This window comes from Pithys albifrons, chromosome 7 (assembly GCF_047495875.1).
Source record: "Pithys albifrons albifrons isolate INPA30051 chromosome 7, PitAlb_v1, whole genome shotgun sequence".
NCBI lineage: Eukaryota > Metazoa > Chordata > Aves > Passeriformes > Thamnophilidae > Pithys > Pithys albifrons.
Genome location: NC_092464.1, coordinates 18,478,219 through 18,496,436, shown reverse-complemented (window position 1 = coordinate 18,496,436; position 18,218 = coordinate 18,478,219). Strand labels below are relative to the sequence as shown.

The following is an 18,218-nucleotide window of genomic DNA, read 5'->3' as shown; positions in this document are numbered from 1 at the left end:
CTTTTTCTACTCTTAGCCCTAATCTGAGAACTGTCACATGATCCTTCACACATTTCACAGTTATCTGTGGAGGTTGATTTGCTAGGCCTATTATCTTCACTCGAAAGATATGAAAGGGTTACTCACAATGTTATTGAGCAACTCCAGAATCCAGAAAAACTCTCTCAGGTTTTCCTCCCTGTAGTACTCTGGCCCACACAACATCTGTAGAGCTGATGTGCCTCAAGATGCACAAGGGGTTTTCACTGATCTAGTGTTCATCCTTGCCATTTAAGTCACTTACCCCTATGTGGGAAGTGGCCAAAAACTTTTTTTCAGCTATTAGTAGGGAAAAGACTCATATTCAAACACAACAGATTTAGGTTTGCAAAGAAAGTCATGTGCTGCTGTGTGCTGTGATGCCAAAGGATAAGGATCCTGATGGGTGCTCAAGTCAGCTCTCTGGCAAGATGAGCAATTAATTTTCATAGTTTGCATTCCTTTCTTTTCACTGGTATTTATATATTTCCAAATATATGGAAAAATAACTTGTTGATCTTTCTAATATGGTATAAGGAAATTATGTTATTTTTGACTCCTCCTCAAGGTTTCACCCAATAACAAATAGTGGTTTACACTTTACTTGATACCTCTCTTTGTGTTCCCCATACTTAGCTCTTTCTTAAATTGTTGAAATGTCTGAAGTACAGAGTAGGGAACGACTTTGAATGAGAGAAATTTAGAACCCAAAATACACATTCATGAGTTTTGAGTTTTGCTTGTTAGCATAGGTTTACCTGCCTTCTTGAGGAAGTGCCTGCCATGAATTCAGTGATTGAAACCACTGCTGTGACTGTACTTTGAGGGTTTTATACCAAATTTCTGCACTCAGTCACCCACACTCACACTGACTCCCTCCAGCTCCAAGAAAATCCCTTATTTATGTCTGCTGCTTTTGTTCCAAAAGCCTCAGGGATATAACCTCTGGGCTCTCAGTGCAACAAATTAGAGGGTACATTCCATCTAGCCCCAGCCCACCTCTTTTTTGTCCCATGTAAAATCCATTGAAATGACTGTGCAGCTTTTAGAAACTGTTTGACTGAGCGTATCTGGAGTAGCCACACTTAATTCTTGCAAGCAGAACTCTACTGTTTGCCATTTTGCTCACACAAGCTGTGTGTGCCTGGTGATTGGTGCTCCGAATTTTCAATCATCAGAGAGGATGGACGTTTCTTACTTGAGTTGTGCTTGAAAAAGTTGAGTGCACGTGAATGTATTTGTGTATGTGCATGTGAGGCTGCTGCTCTGAAACTTTAACCAGCTACTACGAAGGTCTTGGGAGGTGCTGCAGAGATCCCAGATGACATTTTGAGTGTGGGTGAGAGTAAGACTTCCCTGTGAACTAAACTTGTTCCCAGGGTTGTGTCCCGATCTGTTTTCATCTGGTCCCCTATGTCTGGATCTGCTTTCAAGATAAGTTTTCGTGAATGCAAACAAAAGGGTTTTGTTGAAAATTTTGGAGTCATAAAACAGTATAGGCAGTTTACGGAAGCATATAAAGTCTTTAAAGATCTTCCAGGTTCAAGTTCTGTGTGGAAATCCAAGAGAACTGGTTCCCTGTATGAATTGTTGGTACATCACACTGGCAGTGGCTCCACTGATAGAGGATTTGCTTTATTACCAGGGCTTGATGTTCCATGGGACGTGGCAGGCAACTGACAGCACACACCAAAAGCTGAGAAATCCTCAGCATAAAATCCTGAGGCAAGGGTAGGCAGTGTCAGAATGACTGACTGAACCATAAAAAGAAGCAAGTAGGTGCCTGTTTCCAAACAGCAAGTGCCATATAATGGCTGCACGTGGGGGAGACAGTCACTGGGAGGATAAAGGGCTCTGAGGAGAAAAGTGTCATACACAGAGGAATAAAGATTTATTCAAAACAGCTAGAGGAAGGAGCTCCCTGCTCCTGGGGAGGTGCTGGAAAGGGTTAACACCGGGAGGTCTGAGACTGCCTGGTCAAGATGGGGAAGGTCTCATCAGACTTGGAGAGGCCTTTTCAATGCTTCGGGTTTTTGTTGTTTTTTTTTTTCCTAACAAAGGAGTGAGGGATTTTTTCAAAGGTATTAGGTAACAAGACTCCAGACTACACGTTTTTGAGCACTAGAGGGTTCATGTTACAGAGTTACCTGAAGATAAGCCAGCACTTACATACCCTCAGTGTCCGCCTGTCTCTTTACAAATGTCATCATAGTCTTTGGTTTTAAAGTAGATTTTAAAGTAGTAAAATTTATCTGAGGTTTGGGTTTTTTATATCATGCATAACTTGCCTTTATTCTGTTTCTTAAGAAATGGTTTATTGAAAAAGTGATGTAGAATTTTCCAGTCTGCTATCCTGAGACGTATAAAATTCAGGGGAGATCCATGAAATTTGAAACCAGACCACATTCAGAAATCAGGAAAAGAGACTCCAAAACCCTCTTATTATTTCACAGATGTTTCAGAACATGTTGAAAACAGACTGAAAAAAGATTAAGGATTACAAATCTGTTTTGTCAAAGGAATTTTATCAGTTGGTATCCTTAAGGATACTAGTTATGGGGCCATTAAGTGTACTGGAGCCTATTGAAGAAACCTGTCTCTTCCTGTGGAAAACATCCTGTAGATCTTAAAGGTCAGGGAATAAGGGCCCTGCCAGATCAACTTTTCAAGTCACATAGGTAAAGATGATACAAAAGGAACATCTGCTTTAATGATGCTCACTTTTCTGTGAGGCAATACTGCAATTGTGTGTTAGAAGTATATAAGTATGTGCATAACTTATATAAGGGATTATTTCTGGGCCACTTCTTATGATGTGTATATGCCTAATGATGCAGAACATGCCATTGCACACTACCAGACTTTTAAAAGGACCTAGCTTTTATATCAATCTTTTTTCCTTTCCCTTACTAAAGTGACTGTTGGGATTGAGTTCTTATAACGTACTCTTTGGGTTTGGTTTTTGTTTTTTTTCAGACCAGGCAAAAACCAGTTTGCATGTGACATCACTAGATGATGCAGAATGTCTCCGATCTAAAGAGCTCCTTTCGACCCCGAACAGTCACAATTCTTCTACTTCAAAGTCCACCCGCAACATCCCTCGAAGACATACAGTAGGTGGCCCTCGAAGTTCTAAAGAAATACTGGGAATGCAAACCTCAGAAATGGACAGGAAGAGAGAGGCTTTTCTTGAGCATCTGAAACAGAAATATCCCCACCATGCCACAGCAATAATGGGACACCAGGAGAGACTGAGAGATCAGGTAAGGAAGTCAAATTTATATCTGGCTTTTTGTTTAACAGTTCTTATAACTCCTACAGAATTGAGTGTTACCTCATTACAAAAGATGAGAATGTAACAAAGATTGGGGTTTTTTTATGTGGCCTGTGATTCAGTTGCTCCCTTGAAAGAAGCAGTATTAAAAATGAAGCTATTCGATATTACCTTGGAATTGTTTGTTGAAACTGAAATTTCTGAAGAGCTTTTCATTTTTTTAGAGTATACAGAGAGAAAGGGGTGAAGGTGAGACTCTTGATCATACTACATGGGTCTCCCATCTACTTTTCACAGCTGAAGAGAAAATATGGAACAGCTGTTAACTTCTGTTACACTCTTCAGTATTGGTACCACTGCCCAGGAGAAAAGAAAATATCTGCAGTGTGTCTGTACGCTTTAGCCGGCTCTGTTACCCTTTCATTTGCTTTCTTTTCTATTTTCGAGTTTTATAAAACAAACAGAACAGACTTACCCATAACTGTCTGCCTCCTCCAAGCAGCTTTCGCAGCCACGTTGGTCTGCCAGCAGCAATACCTTAAGGTGGTTTGCTGCTCGCCTGCCTGCAGTTGCTTTTCAGCAGCAGAAGGTAAATGCAGGGTCTGAGGAGATGTGACATGCTGATGTATTTCTCAGAGCAGGTGGAGGCTGCTGACATGCTGACCTTCTGAATTCAGGGAATGCCATGCAAGGATCTCTTCACAGCCTCTCTTCTCTGATTTTAGGTGCAATAATAGAGTTTAATTTCTTTAGCTTTAGAGAAAATCTACCATCTATTCCATAATTAAGTTTTTTGCAGTCAACCATCAGAATTTAGAGTTTGGTCTAAAAAAACTTGTGCTTGTTATTCTCAGTTTTAACAAATGATTGACATAAAACCTTTTGTAAAAGCTTGGTGGTGTATAGGTATTTCAGCACTAATAGCAAGTTAATTGCAAATAGGGAATAAAAACAAGGTGGAAAAATACTGTACTCTGTTACAGGAGTTCTTACTGAATTCCCAGTCTCTTTGAAGCCTTCCATAGTTGAGAACTTTTGGAGATCAGACTACTGTTACAGGTTTGGAAAGATTGTAATTTGGTAACTCCCCACTAGAACTTCTCTTTGACAGTCTCTAGAGATCCCAGGTGCTATCATGGCCTCAGAACCTGACTGGTAGAATCCATATGTATCCAGCTAAAATTGCTGTGAGACCTTAGCTCTAACAAGCATGATCCATTCCTTATTTTTAAACATCTTTACTCCTTTCCTTTGAAAGTCTTGATTTTTTTTTTCTTCCCACTTATCTCTTCCATGAACTTTAGTGACTGTGTGGAATGTGCTGGGTGGTGGATAAAGATAGCATACAAATTAAATAAAGGGGGTGGAGGGGGGTGAAATCCAGAGATTAGATCTTTTAGAGTCATGTAAATATTTAGTTCCAGTGTTGCAGACACTGCAAACCCAGTTTGAACAGCCTACAGCATTACACCCTACACATTTTGTAATTTGAGCCTTTTCTGAAGGCAATAAATTACAGAAGGAATGCTGAAACTGTTCCTGATACTTGTTTAAAATCTGTCATTCTTGCTAATTTAATGAGGCTAAAATTCATTCCCCTGCTTCTATTTTTTGATGATTAAATATATGTATTGTATGTGTTGTATGTAATCAGGTTTTTTTAGAATTTTAAAACAGAATAACTTTAAAATTACTGTTATGGCATCCAAATATCTTTCTTGGAAGTGGGAAAGGCTGAAGACTCCATATATTCAGCATTACTTAAAAAATGGTAAACTGAACAGAAAGTGCATTAAAACATGCAGAAATAAGTCATACAAGTTGATTGTGAGAAATTTGCCCAGTTGACATGGGAGGTATCAAGTAACTCATCAGATGCAGTAAGACTATAATGATTGTGCCATTACAGTTCAGAGGGGAATTGTCTTACCAATTGTTTCTGTGCAGTCACACCCATGTGTCTGTGTATTTTGTGTATGTGTTTGTATCTATATATAACTCTGTTTAGAGATACACATGGTTGTATGCATATGTGTACATAGTTATGTGTGTCTTTATATGAGTGTGTAAGTGTAATGCCTGCTTTCTTAGCTGCTCCATGAGTAAGACCATAATACAATTTTGTGTTAGAGGGTGCATATGTGTTTAGCATCCTTACTTCCTTTATTCTGCCCTTATATATGGATGTGTTTAGCAATGGTATAGAATTTAAACTACACAGACATGTAGTAGGTATGTGTATGTTATATATATATATGTATCGCAAACAAAATCTGCAAGAAATATGGGAAGACATGAACTAAAATATCACAATTTATTTTCCAGGTTACTTTTCTCCCTTCTTACTTCTCCAGGTGTTCCAATATCTGGAACGTGGCAACATTGTCCCTGGTGGGAGTTTCCCCACTGTAGGAAACCTATCAAGGATAGTAGCGAATGTAATTAACACTGTTTTCTAATCTCTCTGTCAAATGGTGCAGCTGAAACTTAAAACACCCCAATATTTACAGTCAGGACGTAGTCCCTTGTATTTCATATAATTTCTCTTCCCGGTTGCTTTAAACTCTCAGATCCACAACCAACAGAAAATCAAGATTGGTAATGATCTTTTTTTTTTATATGGACCTTCTTCTCTTGTCCATTTTACACATCAGTACATGAGTATGGCAAACTGACCCCTGGTTTGCAGAAAATAAGCATCAGGGAAAAAATACTTGATGCTGCCAAATCATACTGTATCACCTCCACCAGCAGGGTCAGCTCTGAATGTTGTCTGCATCTTCCAGTATGTATTAATGGTTTACTCCAGGCTTCATTTATTCAGATAAATCCATCCCTGGATGTGCCTCCTGAGGATCCATTTCTACTTTTGATAATCTGCCACAAATCAAAAGTACTAATCATGGCCAGGTAAAATGCCGGTGGCCATTACTGATGGTTAGTTAATGTGATGACCTGAAACCTCGCAGCTGTGCACACATCATCCCTCCTCCACCCTGAAGGTTTTTTGCCCTGTTTGTGATACCCTATTCTGGCAAGGAAAACTCAGAGAGACAAAGGCCATCTTTATTTGTGCAAGGGGCTTGGGATACTGCTACAAGGCAAATAGTTTGGAGCTAAACCAGGCTGCAGTAAAAAGTGAGTTTGCAGCAGTGAGGGTGGTGCAGATGTGCCCTGTGCACCCTGAAATGCCCACAGGGGAATGCAGCATCCTATGGGTGCAGGTCGGTGACCCACAGCCCAGCAGCTCACCCTCACACTGCAAGTCTTCCCACTTCTAAGATAAGGGCACCAGAGCTCCCTCCACCTGGATGCCTGGAAAGCTGAGGAACAAAGTGTTTCTTTTGTAGGGAATGCAAGTTTCTGCAGGAGCTCTGAATACCTTACCTCTGCCAAGGCTGTTTTGTCTGTGCTAATGAAATGAAGGTGCTAATGTAATCCCGAGTAAAGTTAAAAAGAAAAAAGAGAAAGGAAAAAGGAAACAGTCTGGGTCGTCTTAAGTTTGAGATGGTGTGAATTGTCTGCTGTGGAGCTTATGGTGGGACACAGTCACAAACTTCTACAGGGTTCACTCTGGTCAGCAGAGAAGGAAAGAGCAGGAACAAGTGTAAAAGCTGGGTCAGTGGCTGCAAGGATGAAAAAGGGTTAGCAATTAAGAGGTTAAAATGCTAAACCTGGGCATGGGAGGGGAATAATCCCTGCTGTGAACCTGTTTTACAAGTCACCTCTCTAAAAAATGCTTTCTGAGGGGCAGAGAACAAAAATGAATGTGTAGAAGTTTTTCAGAGTAGGAGCTTGTGAGCCTGGGGTTAGAAAGTGAGCTGGAAGAAGTTTGCCACAGCTTTTTTCTGTTGTTATTTGACTAGGAAATAGGCTGGGAGATGTGAAAGGGTCAGAAGCAGCTCTGCTTCAACCAGTGCTCCATGAAAAGAAATTTTCTTGGCAAAGGAAATTAGATTTCAATCAATTAAAAACAAACCCCAAATCCTTCCGGTGCATGAGTGCGGCTCTGCACCTAGAAAATGGTGGTTGAGGGGTTTTTTGTTATGTTCATTTAGGTCTGAACATGACAGGTAACTCTGGTATCTGGGCAGGTGTGGCTAAGGTTACCATAGAGATCCATGATGTCATGCTTGATAGAGCATGTCAAGACAGCTAATCTAACATGTAGATGTTCAAAAAGTCCCATAGGCCAGGACTAAGCTTTATGCAAATAACAAAGTTACACTGCAAAAGGGTGAAAGAAAACACGGCTGAGATATGGCGTACGTTGTACCTGGCAGTTTGGAAGGATTATTACAAGCTTCATCATAAATTAAAACTTTTGGAACTAAAGGAAGAGGATTTCAGACCATCTCTGGACTCACCCGTGGAATCTCACATTTTGGTAAATGAGACTTTTTCTGTTTCTGCTCATGCTGTAAAAAAATGCTTTTGAAATTGTGGAGTTTGCTTCACCACGTTGTTCCTGCTGGCAGCAGGGCTGAGTCAACAAAGCAAGTTTTCTGGCAGGGGCATGTTACCTTTTCTCTTTCGAAAATGAGTTCTTTATTGAATGAACTGAGAATACTGATTTGAAAGGCATTGTAATGTATCATGTTGATTATATGAATCATGCTGCAAAAATGTCCTAGGTAGTGTTTTGGAGGAGAAACTAAGAATGGAGACGCTGTATTTATTTATAGATTATTGCCAGATGTCTCTCCTTTAACTGTTAAAATAGAACCCTAAAATTCCATCAGCATTTATTCCAGGATTTGTTATCTATTAAAATACTGAAGGTTTTGTTTTTACATGGATCATAATATCAGCTGGTTAAACTGACTTTGAGTGTGTGCTTTGATACCAAAAGTAACGCTTGGGCACTTCTTAATAGATTTTTTTATTGGGTGAAAGTACATTAGTAAAGGGTAAACACATTTGGAGGTGAACTTCTGCAGCAGAAAGGCTATTGGGACTTTGGGATTTAGGTATATACCATAGGGGTTATTTTCAGTCTCTCTGAAGGGACAGTAAACCCCCTCGTTCTTAGTTGCAACTACTTCTGTGCTCACTTCAATCAGGACAGATCAAGTAAACAGCGGCAGGTAAAGGATGCCCCCCCCCCCCCCCCCCCCCCCCCCCCCGGTACTGCTGGGATGATAACGGGAAGCAGTTAGGGCTGCAGAGTTCAGTGGGTTCAAACTGCTCAGAATGAAAAGGGGGAGCTCTGGTGGGGGGGGAGGGCAATGCGAAAAGAGAAAAATCTCAGGTTCTGCCTAGAGACACACCTGAGAAATGTAAACTCGAGAGGAACTTCAGTTCAATGTAGAGCCTTAGCAGGATTTAGGGGATGAGTGAGCTGCAGAATAGAGTAGCACAGTAAGCACGTTGTCTAATTCCAGGTGAAAAAACAGGGTATAAAAGGTTTTCTAATGTTCTGCATTGCTTGATCAGGCAGAGTTAAATAAACTTTTTTTGGAATGTGTAGTGATTTTTAAAGTGAAAGAATTGAAATTAGTTCAAGTGAAGAAATAGCTAATTTTTTTTTAGTCACTGCTCTTTTGCTTTTCCTCCTAGTTATATCTTGAATCTGAGCCTTTAGTGGGAATATTTCAGAATTCATTTCAATTTAACCTTTCTCCCAGAGCCTGAGTGTTAATTATTTACTACATACATATGTACAAATAACAGTGTGTCAAATGAACGAACATATTTTGCATCATTACACTGTCGCTGGTTGATGCCCTGGAATCTGATGGGGAGAAATCAATTTAGTGTTAATATTGTGTGAATACTTTTTTGGTCTGCATTAGTTAAGAAACAGTTTAAAAAATTACATTCAGTTTTAAAATGCAAAGAACATGATTTTAGTCTGGATATATGTTACTGCAGATTTTTCTGGTTGAGAACATCCATTTCATTGAATTACTATTTGGTTCACATGCTGCTATATTTAATGTGTCACAGAAGTCAGTGTCATACAGCTAGAACTTGCTGTTGTGTCAGCATAAGCTGTAGCTATTTGTTCAGTGGAAAAGCAAAGTTTCAAAAGTTGTTTCAGGAGCTTTCTGTGAGTTCCTACCTCCTCTCCACCCCTGAGTGCTACCTCCCTGCCCAAATGAGGTGGCAGTCGCCTGGATAGTCTGTGTAAGCCCAGCAGAGCATACTGCACCTTGAGGAAAGGGAAGCCCTCCCCAGCATCCACACGTGTCCCTGTCTCATGTACCTCTGGTCCAATAATTTATTGCTTTCCAGGGCTGCTGTATGTTAAGGGCAACTGCTCATATTTTACACTGTTAAAAGCACCTAAGAAAAGCAATGAAAATGAACATATGAAACATGATTACGAGGTTAAATCTCTGCTGGATTCCAAGCCCTTAGCTTTTGTTTATGGAAGGACATGAGATGACATGTCCATTTGTTTTGAGTTGAAACATGCTCTTTAGCCCCCAGATAGTGCTGTGATTGCAAGATATTTATAAATAGCTCAATAGATAAATGAACAAAGACCTAGTTCGTTAGCAAACTAAAGTGGATTTACTTTGTATTCACTCTAAGTGAAAATGCTGAGGAAGAAGAATATTCCTTGCTGTATGTCTCAGTGGAAAGTCTTTCAGTTTTATGCTCTAGTTTACAAAAGTAAGGCAATATATTTAAGTACATATTAACCTACTAGCCATGAGGTAACACTTGCTTTAATAAATACAAGTTTCTTCATTAATAACTGTCAGTTAAAGGTAATGTAAAAAGGTGTTCTTTTGAAAAAGCAAGCAAAGCAAATCCACAAAAAGGCTAGTAAAGTGATTCCTTTTCTTTTTCCTTCCCTCCCCCATGGAAGCCACACACCACCACAGTTACTTTGCCCCAACAGGATTAGTAACTTTTCTCCTGTGCCAACGCCTCAGCATTTTAAATAGCATGTATTGTTTGCAGCTCAGAAGTCCCAGGTAGTTAGTTGTTCGTGCTTACCTTTGTTCATGTGAATGTTGTACATATATATTTCTAATCTAATTTTAGGACAAGCAACACTATTTTTAGAATCCTTTGTATTCAGCTGACTGAATAACTGTCTGCAATAATCTTGTTTCAGTATTTACTGTTAGAGCCAGTGAATAATCTAGTACTTTGGTATCCCTTAAAACATATTTCAGGCAGCTGCATTCAAGAGTGTTGCCCATGGAAACCTCTCCCACTTATTGTAGATGCCCAAGATTCCTTAGATTTCAGAAACTTAAGCTTTTCTGGCCCAGCATATCCTCAGGCCTTTACTGGTGTTTGGTTTTTTGCACATGCTTGGTTTAGGCCTGGGTAACCTCTGTAGATGACTATCAGAAACTGCACAGAAGCAGGCAACGGGGCCTTGTTTGGGGAGTGGGTTCAGTGCAGGACTGGCTCCTCCAGCAGTGGTGGAGAGGAGCACCTGCATGAGGGTGCTTTGCCACTGCTTCCTCTTTCAAGTCTTCTTTTAAACCAAAGCACACTGCTTGCTGTGCTTCATTCCCAGCACAGGGGGGAACAGCATGGGAGGCATCCTCAGGGAACCACTGTAATTGTGGCTTGTCAGTGATCCCCAAATCCCCAGATGAATTTCAACTCCTTTGTTCAATTAGGAGAGCAACAAGAAGTTTATGGCAGAAGTGACAGTGAAGCCCTGGTCTACAGACACTTTTGGCCATGCTGTTCTTGAGCAGGCATTCTCTCTTGGCCATAGTTCTGGAGGTGTGCTACAGAAGGTGTGAGGATTTTGTTTGGCAGATGATCACAGGCAGACAGAGGTCTTGGGTGAGAGCAATAGATTGTGCTGGTGGTAGTGCTGATGTTCAGCATATCTTCCCTGCTCATTGGTCAAGAGTTTCTTCTGTAGCCGATGATTAGCCACAATATTTATGAACATTTGATGTGTCCCAAGATCATTTCCCTGAAAATAGTTGTGAATGTGCTGGGGTTGTTCTCATTTCAGATGAATACTCCTGTTACCTTCCCACTGGGGGCATTTTTGTGTTCTTTGCACATTGTCACTTGCGATGGGAGCACATATTTATGTCTGTCATTAGCAAAGTAAATGCATCTCTGGACTATTGCTGTTGCATTAGAGCTCTTTCCAGTTGATTTTCTAACAAAAGCAGATTGCACCAAAGCCACCTGATTAACTGGTTTGGTTTAACCATAATCCCTGGGATTTACATTTCTTTTCTGGGCTCAAATAGGAGAACAAGAGTAAGATAAGCAAATTGCTTATGAACATATATTCCAATTTCCTTTCTCTTCAAATGAGTTGAGTACATCAGGAAAAACAGTTAAAACTTTGGCCAACACCTGTGACTCTAACAGCTGTCCCTGAGATGTGTATTTTAAATATTAACCTAGTCATGGTAATAATTGTGCCAGTTGAGTAAATTCAGAATCTGGTGATACTAAGTTTTGCATCTTGACACACACAGCAAGCCAATGCAGGGACTTCTGGTTGGTTGAGATTGTTTTAAAGGCTCCTTTTTTTGTTTTGTGGATTTTTTCTCCTAATTAGTACCTTTTGTACTACTACATTTTGTGTGGTCTGTTGTGCAGTGGATTGTAGTGGTTCCATTCATTCACTAGGAGGTTGCTGCCTCGGTAAACACTGAGCATTGTCATCCATTAAAGTTTAGGAAGGGTTTTCAGTGGCTTATCAATATAGTGCCATGGGTGCATTCCACTTAAAAAAATTAATCTCAGATTCAAAATTAGTTGTTAAGGAATAGAGAAGCTATTCTCTTAGGTTATGTCTGAAATCCAAAAGATCAATAATTTGGTTTTTTGCCATGGCCTCTGCCTCATAAGGAGTTTCCAGCACCTCTCAGGAAGTGGATGTGGGATAATCAGCCATGCACATCATGTACTTTCTGATCTTTAGGAATTACAGGTTATTTTGCCCCACATTTTGAGATTTATTTTATCTTCCAAAATTATGGTCTTGTTAGTTTTAAGACTGGATCATCCTGCTACCTACCTGAATGTCCAGTTCTGTTTTACATTGCTGAATTCCTGATGATATTAATGTCTCTTGACAGTAAATTCTAGAGCTCAACTAAGTTTTAAGAATATTCCAGTCTCTAAGGGGTTTACATTTGTTACATATACATTTCATAAACTATCTCCATGCTCTTGCAATTATTTCATTCAAAAGATGAAAACTAATGGTATTTCAATTTCAATTGAGGCTAAATATTTCTTCAGTCTGGAGGATATCTGTCTTCCAAGTAAGGAGGAAGGCAGCAAGAGGGAGAAGTAAAGAGTGAAAAAACAAAGTGTAAAAATATTTTTTGTATTTGAATGAAGTTGATCTGATTTTAAATCCTACATTATGTATTCATTTCAGATACATTTACTGCCAGATGAACATGTAGAGACTTTTCCAATTTGCACCTATTTTGTGGATATGTGGCTGTCTAAAGTCTGGAAACAGACTTGCTGTCAATGTCTATGTATGAGCTTTGGGCTTTCTTCCACTGTGCTTTGAAAGCATAATTTTAGCTGCATTTATTCATTTGTAGTCCTATTTTTAGTAACACAAAATACCATACATCAGACTGTTGTAATTAGTAATAAACTACTCACAGAAGGAACAAATATTTGACTTTGATTAGAATAAGTAAGAAGAAATGTCACTTATTTCCCATTGGCTGAATAAATAAGCCATTGTACAACAGTGGTTCATTGATTTAAATTATAGTAAATTTTGTTTGGAAGAAAGAAGTGTTACTTAATGTAAAAAATTAATTCTAAAGATGTAATATTAACAGTTGCATTAAAAATGTGTACCTGAAAAGTTAGGATATTTATAAAATTCCCTGTGGGTTTTAACAAACTGTTTATTTTCCTTTTTTTTAATACATAAAAATTAACATTTTCATAAATTCTTGATCTAGGTTATATTTTCCCCTAAAAGTCTTCAAAGAAAAATCCACTCCAAAACATCACAGATGTTGTGTGCCAGTTTCTTTTTCTCCTTATGGATATCATGTGTTTTTTATTTTTTAAAAAAGCTATTTCAAATTAAAATTGCTTAATAGTTTTGCATTAAACAGACAACATTATGTCAACATCTACTACCCAGGGATATGGGAGAACCTCTGTATTCCTCTTTTCTTAGAATGGAGTCACCAAGGTAATGCATACTTTGTCCATAACTGCTAATCCAAGCTGCCCTCTTTTTGGCTAATACTAAATCCAGTGCTGGGGATACAGGCAGGATGGTGCCTTCTACCAGCCTCTGGCATGCTTCTGTGTGGGCGAGTGGACTGAGGAGGGTTTCTCCACTACACAGAGTGGGTAGTCTCTGTTTTACCACAGACAATTAGAAGGGTGTCTGTCACTGGAAAATTTAAATGAAAACATGTGATAGAAGCAGCATGAAAAGCTTTCTGGAAGTCAGTGGAGAACCTGTCCCTTCTGAACATCGCAGAAGGGTGGGATGGGGTGGAGCGAGGAGGCACAAAATGTTTTTCTTGGCTCTCATGGCACTGGTATGGGTGTCGGTAAAATGTTCCTGCTGACCGAGGTACAGTTGGCTCAAACCCCCAGCAGATTGTTTGACCGACATGCTCTTCCTCTGATATCAGATGTAAGCATTTAATTTCTGGCTCATGTGTACTTCCCTTCTGTTTTATTTTTGCCAAGTGTTTTCCACACCGGACGTTGCAGCAGGCGCCTTCCCGCGCGGGCAGGTCCTGCAGGCACCTGCTGCTGCCGCTGCCCCCGGCACGCTGGGCTCGCAGCTCCCTGGCACTCGGCAGCTGCGGGCACTGCTGCAAGGGCTCCTGGCCACAGTTTTCTAATCCGGTCCTGAGCAACTGGGATAATCCCATCCTGAGCCTGGGACTCTACCACAAGTCAGAGTCAGGTTTCTTCCTGAGGCCAGTGAATAGCTCTCAGTAATGCAGGACCACTGTGGATGTCACGTAGGATACTTGATTGTTGCTGTAGCTTAATTACACAAGAGATTTTACCATAGCATTAACCATTTGTATTCATTTGATTGCTCTTTCACATCTTTTAATGGTGCATGTTTTACCCTCTTTCTTCATCACTAAATCATGACCTCCTTGGCCTTGAGTATCAATCCTGTCACAAAAGGGTAGTTCTAGCCCATGTGCAAATGTATTTGCTCAATCCTCACCCCTGTGCAAGCATGCAACCATGAGAAACCAGTATTCTTTATATGTGACTCATTCATACACCCGGATGTGGAATGAAGTTTGACATCAAATGTGGCTCTGCTGCTTGTGCACGCCTATGGAAAAGCTGCACCAGGAGGAAGAGGGACTCAGGCTGCTCTTGGTTCTGTCTCTCCAAGCTGGTGGTAGTTTGCTATTGAGGAGATGGCTTTTGAGAAGGAGGTAACCACTCATGCTCCTGTGGCACAACCCAGAAGGAAAAGGAGCCTCTCAGCTCTTTGCTGCTCCTCTGGTGATTCTTCTGCAAACCAGGTACAGCTGTGATGAAGAGTCAGGGCTTTTATCTGTGGGAGCTTTTGGATAGACCATTTTATTCAAAACGTTGCTCTCTGTAAGAAAGAATGACCTTAAATGTTCATTATTATCATCCTATTGTCTGTACATGTTTCTAGATTGATTTTGAAAGGTGAAAAAACCTTCAGGTTACTGCAGTAATCAGATGTTTTTAAGTGGGAGACTGACAGTCTACAGAAGAAAGTCTTCCCTTGAACCATGTTAAAATACAATTTGATTTCATCTCATCATTTCAAAATTTGTCATATGCTGTCCAAAAACCAGTGTTTTTTCTTCTCTAATTATAGAGAATGTTTATATGGAAGGTTTAATCTTTTTACTGGAAGTCATCCAGGACTCTGGAGTAACTGCTTCTTTGTGGGCCTCTCTGAATTGATGGGTTAGAAAACAGTAGACTTCTATTCCAAAAGTACTTGAACAGTGAAGATGAGTGAACTACTTATTTTCTCCTGTCTTCTCTGGCTTCTGCTGTAATACTTTGGGTTTGACATATCTTTTTTCCTCATGCTGTGACAGCAGGTATTGCTTTGTTTTAAAGAAACTGTGAACTCACTCAGTCTTGTTTCTGCATGACTTAAACCTGTCTCAAAGACATTATTTTGGCAATAATAGTTCCGCTTACAGTATGTTAGACAGATTTCCCTCTGACTGTCTTGTATAGGCAAAGCCAGATTAGAATTTAGGGAAACTACATAGTTCGTAAAAGGAGAACTGAGGAAATTAAGCAAAAAAAGTTCACGTACTAAAACAGGTACTTGTGCGGTGCTTCCCATGTTGTTTTGTGAGGGTTTTTTAATGGACTTTGATGGATTTCTCACAATACGCATTAGCGATGTATTGTTACTGAAAGGGCTGAGGGTTTTTGTGATGTATCACAGATAAGTGATTTTAGATGTAGGAACTGGAGCGACTAATTCTGAACTGCCACCAAAAAGATTTTTTGTAAGGTGATCACTCTCTGTATGACTCTTTTTCCTAAGGAGATGTATAACCTTTCAGATTAGATCTACTTGCTGTGTAGCCTTTAAAACACACCAGACTAAAACTAATGTGAGGTAAAACCGACAGATGTATTGAGTCGCCTGGCAAAACAGGGACAGTTTAGATAACCATTCAGTAGCTTACTGTGGTAAGATAAACATGGAATTCTAGGTATTTTCTACAATAAAAGAATTTATGTGGTCTTTTGATCTGTGCTTTCTGCTGCTGCTTGTCAAACTTCCCTGGATACTGCCAAAATGTCTGTGCTGTTGTCATGGTCCTTCTCTCTCTTTTTTTAAATTTTAGTAACACAGTATTAAATTTTGAGAGCAGAATAACTTTTCTAACTTCCTCTGCAAAAAGCAGCCTGACAAAAGTTAGCAAGCCTTTCAAGTGAGGTTTGTCTAGCCACTGCTGCTTTGGTTTTTGGCTTATCTTTCCTGTGGTTTGAAAACTTTCTTATATGTCTGGGTTCTGTGATCTTTCAGAGGTCTTTTAAAATGCAGTCATAATTTCAAGATGTTCACTCTGCCCTCAAATACTTTCAGTGGAGACAAGGATGATGATCTGGTTTTACTTACCTCAATATATGGCAAGGACCTATGTTTGGAAACGTAATCTTACATACTGTTTGACTGCTCATTTAACTAGAACAGCCAGCCTGATTTCATATTGCTGTCTCTGCCAACCCACAAAATCACCTGCATTTATTCACCCAAAGTCAGCAAAGTAGCTGAGTCTGGCAGTGTCCTGTTGCAATAGCAGATTTAAGTGATTTTATCTGAAATCTAAGAGGGAGGAAAAGTTGAATAAGAGTTATAAGGGGAAGAAAAGCCTGGATGAGCCATGAAGAGTGTTTTGCTTTGAGTCTGTTCTTGGTATCTTGGGTGATGCACTTAAGAGCAAAACCATCAAAACCCTTTTGAAAACTCATGACTGCACTGTCTGCGGGGTTAACAGCATATTGTGATATGCTCAACAAAAGCGCATAGTTTATCTTTTACATGACTAGACTGCCTTGGTTCACAAATAAAGGGAGAATTTCTAGTTTCCTTGTTAATAACACACAGGTAAGCAGTCAGAACCATAGCTCGGCTGTTTGATCATTTGAAAGCTCAGGCACCAAAAAGCACTGCAAAGAACAAATTACCCAGACTCATAGCCCATGCAATCTCTCTTATCTTTCCTGTCACTTTATTCTCATCTCAGAAGAGGATCAACCAGTTGTTTCTCATATAAGCCCCTGCTTCAGACACACATTAGGCATGATGCTCAAATATCCCCCATGGAAGTGAAGCTGATTGTCAGCAATGTAATAAAGGCACTGTTTTTTCCCCATTGCCTTTCCTAAAAGCTCCATGTAAATATACAGGCAGATTGTTTTTAATAACCAAGCTCTTCCTGTTGGAAGGTCTCAGTAAGTAGCAATATACAAACATCAAACTGACTTCACCGTCTCAGGTGGGTGTTTGAGTTAACTGCTGTTCACTGAAGATGATTTCAAAAGCATCTGATTAAAATGTTAACATGAGTGCTGTTTTTCAAGAGTATTTTTTTACTAATAATATGTTTGCAATTTGCTTCTGTGAGTCCAAAGACTCCTGATCAAAAGAAAAGTGAAGCTGAGATCTGGAGTCATTGTGGGAATTGTACTTCTTTCCCTCTACCTAATCCAAAAAGACATAATCAAAACAAGTTAATAATTCATCATATTGGAAAATTTCTTAAATAAATACTGTACTATGAGCTGTTTGATTTGAAGGATAACAGCTACTATACTTCCACTGAAAAGAGAGGGAGATAGTCCTTATCAGCAGAGCTATTTCTTTCCTGCCAGATTGTGCTGGTTAGAAAGGATAAGGGATAAGATCACAGGCCATGTAACAGGGCCTTTTGCTCCTTTTTTCATAATTGGTAGTCTGAGAGTCAACAGGACAAAATCTGTATTTAGTTCTCTGTCACACTGCTGTGCTACTTCACATGAAAGCAGTGCAGTCCTAATCTAAGGGGGTTTGTACAATTTCAGTTAATACAAACATTAAGAAGCACATGGTTTAAAGATTTGCAGATACTATTTCACAGGCCAGAAAAATTTCTCAGAGTTTTACTCAGCCATGGTATTAGATAAACAAAATTAGAGCAAACCATGATGCAGTTGTTTTGCTTTTTCTTCTTTTGCAGGGTATTTTCTTTCTCTTCCCTCCTATATTACAGGTTGCCACAAATAATTTGTAGAGTACAGTGACCTTTACAGAAAGACTAGTAGCAATTGCTTAGGGATCAATCTTGACAGCTGGAAAGAGAAGATTATTGTAGCAGGAAATTATTGGAAAGATGAAATATAAAAACTATACAGATTCCTCCCAACCCCAACCCCTGGGAGAGTAGCCCGAGGTGTATTAACCTCCAGTAGAGCTGGACCATTGAACAGATTCTCTGGCATGGTTTTAGTCCTG

General features: G+C 39.7%; 1 protein-coding gene across 15 annotated transcripts in view; it reads left to right on the top strand.

The window, feature by feature from the left end:
• The window catches only part of KIAA1217 (KIAA1217 ortholog), a 351,226-nt gene that overhangs the window by 180,066 nt on the left and 152,942 nt on the right, over positions 1-18,218 (top strand). For 13 of the 15 annotated variants that reach the window (XM_071560130.1, XM_071560131.1, XM_071560137.1 and 10 more), the window contains one exon: positions 2,995-3,281. In XM_071560130.1, the coding sequence (XP_071416231.1) occupies positions 2,995-3,281 (287 nt within the window). Of the gene's footprint in view, positions 1-2,994; positions 3,282-7,467; positions 7,680-14,720; positions 14,740-18,218 lie in introns of those variants that run through there. The other 2 variants (XM_071560134.1, XM_071560135.1) reach the window with 2 other exon arrangements.